General features: G+C 41.4%; 1 protein-coding gene across 3 annotated transcripts in view; it reads right to left on the reverse strand.

Moving 5' to 3' along the window:
* The window catches only part of SLC23A2 (solute carrier family 23 member 2), a 139,682-nt gene that overhangs the window by 83,253 nt on the left and 47,873 nt on the right, over nucleotides 1-8,556 (reverse strand). For 2 of the 3 annotated variants that reach the window (XM_043882955.1, XM_043882957.1), the window contains exon 3: nucleotides 2,612-2,858. In XM_043882955.1, the coding sequence (XP_043738890.1) occupies nucleotides 2,612-2,719 (108 nt within the window). In that variant the 5' untranslated portion in view covers nucleotides 2,720-2,858. Of the gene's footprint in view, nucleotides 1-2,611; nucleotides 2,859-5,946; nucleotides 5,968-8,556 lie in introns of those variants that run through there. The other variant, XM_043882958.1, reaches the window with a different exon arrangement.

Raw genomic sequence — 8,556 nt, forward strand, 5'->3', positions numbered from 1 at the left:
TGATTAAATAAGGGCGGCATACTGTTCCTATTTTTATTATATTACAAAATATTTTCTAACAAAACTTTCTACAACCTCAAATTACAACACGTGAACTAGTTCTTCATAAACATTTTTGGATAAGCTTTTGTTTTCATTCTTTTATTTCATCTTCTATTTTCTTACAAGCTCTAAGGGAGCCCATGTTAACACACTTCTTGGCATCCCTGTTCTAAGTCATCCTGGGGGCTCATGTGCTGATTTTTACAGCTTCTCCCCGTGATATGTCACATTCGTCCCAGTAGCTCAATCCCATTGATTTCAACTCTATCACTCCTCTTTTTCTTCTCCCTTTTTAATGCTTAACTTTTACAGCCAAAGAATAAAGTAAAAATTCCATAACATCTCTAAATGAAACGGCTCGAGTGTTAAATTAACTTTATATCCACATTATTTTTATGTCTAACTACATAGTATATCCATATTCCCAGCTCCCATGTACTTGTACTCCTGGTGAAAATGAATCTGGAAATTAACACTTTGAGGAATACTCCTTCCCAACCGCACCCCTAAAAAAACAATGGCATTTGGAAAACCTCCAAACAGGCAAGGCTAGAAACTGACAAGTCTTTTAGAATACAAGAAACATAAAACAATGAATGGGTGGACGTTGGGACCCAAGAAGCTCTGGGCCCAGAAGACCTTAGTCAGGCAACTTCCATGGGGAAACAGGGGCTCAGGGGTCCCCGCACAAGGGGAGGACCAGAACCAGGCTCAGTGCACAAGGGCCAGCAGGTCTCCTCACTCCTTCATGCCATGGTCTGCACCACTGGGGGAAGACAGGAAGACCTCCCACTGTAAGACCAGGTTCTGGACTGGATCCAGAAAAAGGCAAAACTCTTATAGAGAGAGAAGCAGGCAGTGGCAGGGAGAGAGAAGAAAATATCAAAAGAAACAAGAGGATTTCACACCAGCTGAAAGTATACTAGAACAACGAGAAAAATAGTACATTAGGGTCATTTGTACATTTTAAAATGCACAAACATTTTAAAACACATACATATAAGAAATTAAGAACCAAAAACAGGCAGATATAAACTGAATAGTAACTTTAGAAATAAGAAATACAATCATGGCAATAAAAGTTCAACATAAACACACAACTGTACACAAAGAATTAATAAACTGGGAAATAACACCGGAGAATCCAGCCAGAAGGAAGCACTAGAAAAAGACTTACAAATTGTAAGAAAGTAGTTAAAGAAAAATGGAGACAGAATGGGAAGCTGTACTGTATAGTTAACAGAAGTCCATTCAAGAGTTCAGAGCAAAATACAGTTATTTTCAGAAGTGCAAACACAAAGGTAGTGACCATTCATAGACCCTTGGTGTGGTTTAAAAGACAAGTGAACAAAGAGAAGAAGAGGGATACAAAAAACAATAGTGACTATGAAAACTGATAACATATATTGGTGAATCTAACCGCTAATTGTGCACTATCACAATCTGAATGCTAAAATAAGCCTAAACCCTAGACCATAACGACAAAGCAGACTCAAGAGAACTGAAGTTTTCGTCTCTCACGTAGAGCAAGGTAAGAGTGAATGGTCTGCTGAGCAAATGGTGCAGGAGAGACAAGTCAAAACCCAGGCATGAACTTTCCTTGTCAGTTTTCAAAGATGCTCTAGTTTAAACCTGGAAACCTGATTTCTCTCTTCCTCTAGATAAGCCTGGAAACCTGATTTCTCTCTTCCTCTAGATAAGCCTTCGGTATAACAGAAAATTTTACTTTGAAGAAAGAAAACAAGTAATACCACTTACAAAATCAGTGGAACATCTCTCTGATTTCACAGAGTAAAAATCAAAACATAACTGTAGATTTGGTCAACCAATGTACTTAAAGATGCTGTGTTTGTATCTTTCTTACTGGGTATTTGCAGTGAGGCAAATTCCAGGACCCTGTTTTAAAGAATCCTAGAATGGTATTCTTGACATTACCATTTCTAATATTAAGGGGAAAAAAGAGGCAAGATCCCTCTAAAGAGCTTTTTTCTTTTTTAAACCAACAGTTTAGGTATCTTTACACACATCAAGTCATAATCCTACAGCTGAAAAAAAATATTAGCACTGAATATAATGAATGTGTACCATCAACCTTATCTGACTTATCTGATATCACTTTTCCAGGAAAAATATCTCTATCTTGGATGCTATTACCATAATACTAAGTCATGGACATTTGGGTCCCAAACAATGGATGCATTCATTCATCCTCCCACCTTGAAATACAAGTCTGAACTTGGGTCACAGATTATTTCATAAAAACACATTTTTGGAGATAAAATTAAGCCTTCAACATCCTCTAGTACACAGTAAACATTGAGCCAGTTTTACAGTGTTCACAGCAGGGCATGCTTCCTTCTTGGAGTTAATCCCATCAGGTGACTCTAGGCAGAGAGCAGGCCATAACCACTGTCAGAGAACAGGGTTCCCAAAGACTATCCTGTGTGAAAAGCATTTGCTCTTCAATCACCTTAACCTTCGCTGAGAACAGGAGTATTTATGTCAATCCTATTCAATGCAGAAACTACTTTAGAGTGACTTAAGAAAGGAAGACAGTGAATGCTGTTACCGGAAGAGTAAAGAAAGACGGGTGCTTCGCTTCATCTTCATATTTGCCTTCAGCTGAACTTCCAGCCTCCATGGATTTGGACGTAGTGTTCTTACCAATACCCATCATTAAGAGAAAAAGAGCAGCTTGGGGACTGAAGTGGTTGGAAGTTAAGGCTTGTCAACAGAAGGAGCCCAGGATCAGAGTCAGCTCTTCCAGTGCCGATTCTCAGGCAGAGATGAGCCCCACAAGTGCCATTTCTAAGCACCTAGAAAAAGAGAAAGCAGCCAAGTCATGTCAAGCATACAAACAACACAGGACACAGACACTGTTTCCTGCACAGGAAAGTCAGAGTACAATTATATCCAAACATTACAAAAACTCATCACTTAATCACTTTTCAAATCCTCATCCACCTTCATTTACAGTCATTAAGATTCTGAACCACCCTCTGGAGAGGGGGACCACCGAAACTGACTATCAAAAACATCAGAATACTAGGGAGGAAAAAAATAGAAGAAGCATTTCTTTGACATGCATTACAGTATCTATCTTTTAGTCCAGCACTATCCAACAGAACCTTTCTACAATGATGGAAATATCCTACATCTGTCTTGTCCAATACATTCGTCACTAGTCACAGGATACTAAGCACTTAAAATGTGACAAGTGCAAGTCTTCCCTGGGGACTCAGTGGTAAAGAACCCAACTGTTAATGCAGGAGACACGGGTGTGATCCCTGGTCCGGGAAGATTCCATGTGCCACGAGGCAACTAAGCCTGTGTGCCACAGCTACTGAGCCTGTGCTCTAGATCCTGGGAGCCACAACTGCTGCAGCCAGTGCACCCTAGAGCCTGTGCTCCACAACAAGACAAGCCAGCACAACGAGAAGCCCCCACACAGCAACTAGAGTAGCCCCCACTTGCAGTAACTAGAGAAAAGCCCACAGCAACAAAGATGCAACCATAAATAAATAAATAAAATTATTTTTAAAATGTAACTAGTGCAGATACAGAAACTGAACCTCCATTTGTATCAAATTTAAGTTTGGCTAGTGGTGATCACTGCCTGGAAAATCCCATGGACGAAGGAGCCTGGTGGGCTGCAGTCCATGGGGTTGCTAAGAGTCGGACACGACTGAGCGACTTCACCTTCACTTTTCACTTTCATGCACTGGAAAAGGAAATGGCAACCCACTCCAGTGTTCTTGCCTGGAGAATCCCAGGGACGGGGGAGCCTGGTGGGCTGCCGTCTTTGGGGTCGCACAGAGTCGGACACGACTGAAGCGACTTAGCAGCAGCAGCAGTGGTGATTATACTAGACAGCTCAGCCACAGCCAACTTACTAGGATTGTATGGGTCTTAGCTCCCCAACCAGGGACTGAACCTGCACCTTCAGCAGTGAAAGTGTGGAGTCTTAGCCAAAGGACCACCATGGAATTCCCTAAGATAGAGAGAAAAATACCACATGCAAGTAGAAGGGAGAAGGGACAGGAAACATTCACTGGCACTCAGGTTAGAACAATGTCAGATCTTAGCATCAATTAATTTCCCACAGAGAATGAATAAGCCAGACAAGCTGTCCTGCAAATGAGAAGGCAGGCCTACAAGGAGTTTGGAAAGACAAGTAGAAAACCTTCTGTTTAAGGAATTTTCTTAAGACGCCTCAATCAACAAATACTTTAGATAAGCTGGAGAAAAACAGAAATATAAACAATAAGAAAACACAAAACCAGAGAATTCAACAGTTAAAGGGCAAAAAAGAAAAATAATAGAAATAGCTGCCAGAATGTCAAGTTGCCTCAATGGTATAGAGCTAGGTACACAAACACAAAAATTTTTGAGGTGGCTCTTTCAGTTTAAATGTTCATCCACATTCTGCATTCATGTTCACATCACATCCATGACGCTTTAAAGCAGTGGCTCTCAGTGAGGAGTGATTTTTTTTTTCTTCCAGGGGATATCTGGCAATGTCTGAAGACACTTTTGGTCATCACAACTGGGACATAGCTACTAGTATCTAGTAAGTGGAGGCCAGGTGTACTGTTAAACATTCTGTAGAATGTATAGAATAGATAATTTTTTGTTATATTTGATGCAAATATCTTAGTCTAGCTTTTTGCTTGCTTGCGAATCCTGTGAATGATCTTTTAGAATTGTTTTTATTTTTATGTAACCAAATCCATCAGTCTTCTACATAGTGATTTGGCCACTGCCATCCATCAGCTTTCCAAGATCTGAACAAAAAAAGAGTGTGACAACAAGCATACCTAAATATATTAATAAAATCTTCCTGAAGAGACTCTGACAGATTTTTACCATGGCCAAGACCTTATGTTTTCCAGAGACAGGACAAGCAAAGAGGATGGTGAAAACTGTTGGGTCTTTATAAGAATACTTGCCATAGAGTCACATCCAGAGGGACCATAACCTCTTTGCTTTACATCTAGCCCCACTGCCATTTGCATGCCAGCAGAGCTTTCAAATCTACACTTAACCAAGTTAACTTTAGGGGAAACGAAAGAACTTTAATGTAGAATACATTTATTCTACTTGCTAGGGAAGACTGAAGGCAGGAGGAGAAGGGGACGACAGAGGATGAGATGGTTGGATGGCATCACCGACTTGATGGACATGAGTTTGAGCAAGCTCCACGAGTTGGTGATGCACAGGGAAGCCTGGCGTGCTACAATCCATGGGGTCACAGAGTCAAACATGACTGAACAACTGAACTGAACTGAACCCATGTTAACTTTAGCTAAAATGACAGGACTTTAATGTAGAACACATTTATTTTACTAGGTTAATTTTATCTTCATGTTTGTTTCAGACGTATACGTCCACTGCAGGAGCCAACCCTCCCCACTGGCCCTCATCACCAGAAACAGAGAGGGATAAAATTCCATCTGGACAAGACTACTTTTCTCCATTTGGACAAGACTCCATTTCTCTACCCAATGATTAACTGACCCTCACAAGCTTCCTCAAGTGTGCAGTCAAGTGGGTCTTAGGAAGCATTACTATAAACAAAGCTAGAGGAGGTTATGGAATTCCAGATGAGCTATTTAAAATCATTTAAAGATGATGCTGTACTCAATATACCAGCAAATTTGGAAAACTCAGCAGTGGCCACAGGGCTCGAAAAGGTCAGTTTTCATTCCAATCCCAAAGAAGCGCAAGGCCAAAATGTTACAACTACTGCACAATTGCGCTTACCTCACATGCTAGGCAAGGTAATGCTCAAAATCTTCAAGCTAGGCTTCAACAGTATGTGAAACAAGAACTTCCAAATGTACAAAAGTAAAGTTAGTCACTCAGTCGGTCCGACTCTTCGTGACCCCATGGACTGGAGCCCACCAGGCTCCTCTGTCCATGGAATTCTCCAGGCAAGAATTCTGGAGTGAGTTGCCATTTCCTTCTCCAGGGGACTTTCCCAACCCAGGGATCAAACCCAGGTCACCCGCATTGCAACAGACTATTTACCAACTAAGCCACCAGGGAAGCCTTAAGTGTAGATGTACAAGCTAGATTTAAAACAGGCACAGGAACCAGAAACAAAATTACCAACATCCACTTGATTATAGAAAAAACAAGGGAATCCCAGAAAAACATCTATTTCTGCTTCACTGACTACACTAAAGCCTTTGACTGTGTGGATCACAAGAAGCTCTGGAAGAGATGGGGATACCAGACAGACTTGCCTGCCTCCTCAGAAATCTGTACACAGGTCAAGAAGCAAGTTAGAACTGGACACAGAACAATGGGTTGGTTCAAAATTGGGAAAGGAGTATGTCTAGGCTGTATATTGTCACCCTGCTTATTTAACATATTCAGAGTATATCATATGAAATGCTGGTCTGGATGAAGCACAAGCTGGAATCAAGATTGCAGGGAGAAATATTAATAACCTCAGATATCCAGATGACACCACTCTAACAGCAGAAAGTGAAGTGGAACTAAAGAGCCTATTGATGAAGGTCAAAGAGGAGAGTGAAAAGGGTGACTTAAAACTCAATATACAAAAAATTAAGATCATGGCGTCTGGCCCCATCACTTCATGGCAAATAGAAAGGGGAAAAATGGCAACAGTGACAGACTTTATTATTCTTGGGCTCCAAAATCACTGCGGACAGTGTCTGCAGCCATGAAATTAAAAGACACTTGCTCCAAGGAAGAAAAGCTATGACAAACCTAAACAGCAGATTAAAAAGCAGAGACATCACTTTGCTGAGAAAGGTCCATATAGTCAACACTATGGTTTTTCCAATAGTCATGTATGGTTGTGACAACTGGACCATAAAGAACGCTGAGCGCCAAAGACTTGATGCTTTCGAACTGTGGGATTGGAAAAGACTCTTGAGAGTCCTTTGGAAAGCAGGGAGATCAAACTAGTCAATGCTAAAGGAAAATAACCTTGAATATTCATTGGAAGAGCTGAAGCTGAAGCTCTAATCCTTTGGCCATCTGATGCTAAGAGCCGACTAACTGGAAAAGACCTTGATGCTGGGAAAGATTGAGGGCAGGAGGAGAAGGGGGCGACAGAGAATGAGATGGTTGTATGGATCATCAACTCAGTGGACATGAGTTTGAGATAGTGAGATAGTGAAGGACACGCTTCCCTGTCCTGGCGTGCTGCACTCCATGGAGCTGCAAAGAGTGGGACCCAACTGGGCGACTGAACAACAACACAAGCTATACTGAGGGGACCCATCCACTCCCTTGGGCTGGTCTCTTACAGAAAAGCAGGCTTTGGAAAGTCCTAAAGACATAGAACCAAGTAAGCATAAAAGGTTTTGGGGCCAAAGAAAGTATAGGGCAGGAAGTTTGAGAAAAGTTTTGGGGCAGAGGGCTGCAAAGTCCAAGAAGATGGACAAATGAAGGGAAGAAGAAGAGGAAGAAAAGGAGGAGACAGTGACCACTGAAAATAAAAATACATTCTTGAAAGTCCCAAAATGACAAAGCACTCAACAGCCAAGTACTCAAGATTTATGAAGATAGCTTCAAGGCCAGAAACCACGCACTAACCTGAGATGAGAGTCTTTTATATGTAGAGTTGAACTTTCAAGTGGGGAAATGCCAAGGTCCAAAGACAAATGCAGCAAAAGATTTTAAACAGTGAAGTTTAGGGTCTATGTTAGAATTTGTGGTAAAACAGAAAGTAAAATCTGCCAAAAAACCTGAAATGGGAAAGTGTCCTCCCACAGTGCCTAATTGATCCTTCTTCCTACTCTGTGCAAAACAAAGAGAACAAGCAAGGCCAGTGCTATCTGCATACTGCATCACTCATTCAATGGACATGAATTTAAGCAAACTCTAGGAGACAGTGAAGGACAGGGAAGCCTGGCGTGCATCAGTCCATGGGGTCACAAAGAGTTGGATGTGACTGAGCAACTGAACAAGTGCTATCTTGCCCCTGAGCCCAAGACAAGGGGAAAGATGGGGCTGAGGGATAAAAAGCCCCATTACTGATTCACCAATAATGAAAATGATAATAATGACAGTAGTTATCCAGCTATGTGTCCCAGAGACATCTCTTACCTCTCATTATATAAACAAAAATTACTACTTGATAGGCACACTAACTCTATAAAAGTGGAAACTGAGCTTCAGAGAAATTAAAAGTAACTTGCCAAAGGACACAGTTATAAGCAGTGCAGCAGCAGAACTCAAACTTTAAATCAGTATTCCTGTCCTAACAGTGTTTATATAAACAAGACGTAAGCTCCAAGATGGCAGAGCTCCTTCTCCAGAGCTTAAGCCTGCCCTCCTCAGACCAAGAACTCCCAAATATGTGCACTTCCACTGCATAAACCATCATCTCAACAGCACAAAAGGCTCCTGTTTGTTTCATCTTGATAGCTCTACTGCAGCAGGAATGGCCATGCCACAGAAACTATCATACTGTGTGTCCTAATTAGCCAAAGAATTAGCCAAAGACATCCAGATTCCTTAACGAGGTTTCAGGTC

Source organism: Cervus elaphus, chromosome 23 (assembly GCF_910594005.1).
Source record: "Cervus elaphus chromosome 23, mCerEla1.1, whole genome shotgun sequence".
Lineage (NCBI taxonomy): Eukaryota > Metazoa > Chordata > Mammalia > Artiodactyla > Cervidae > Cervus > Cervus elaphus.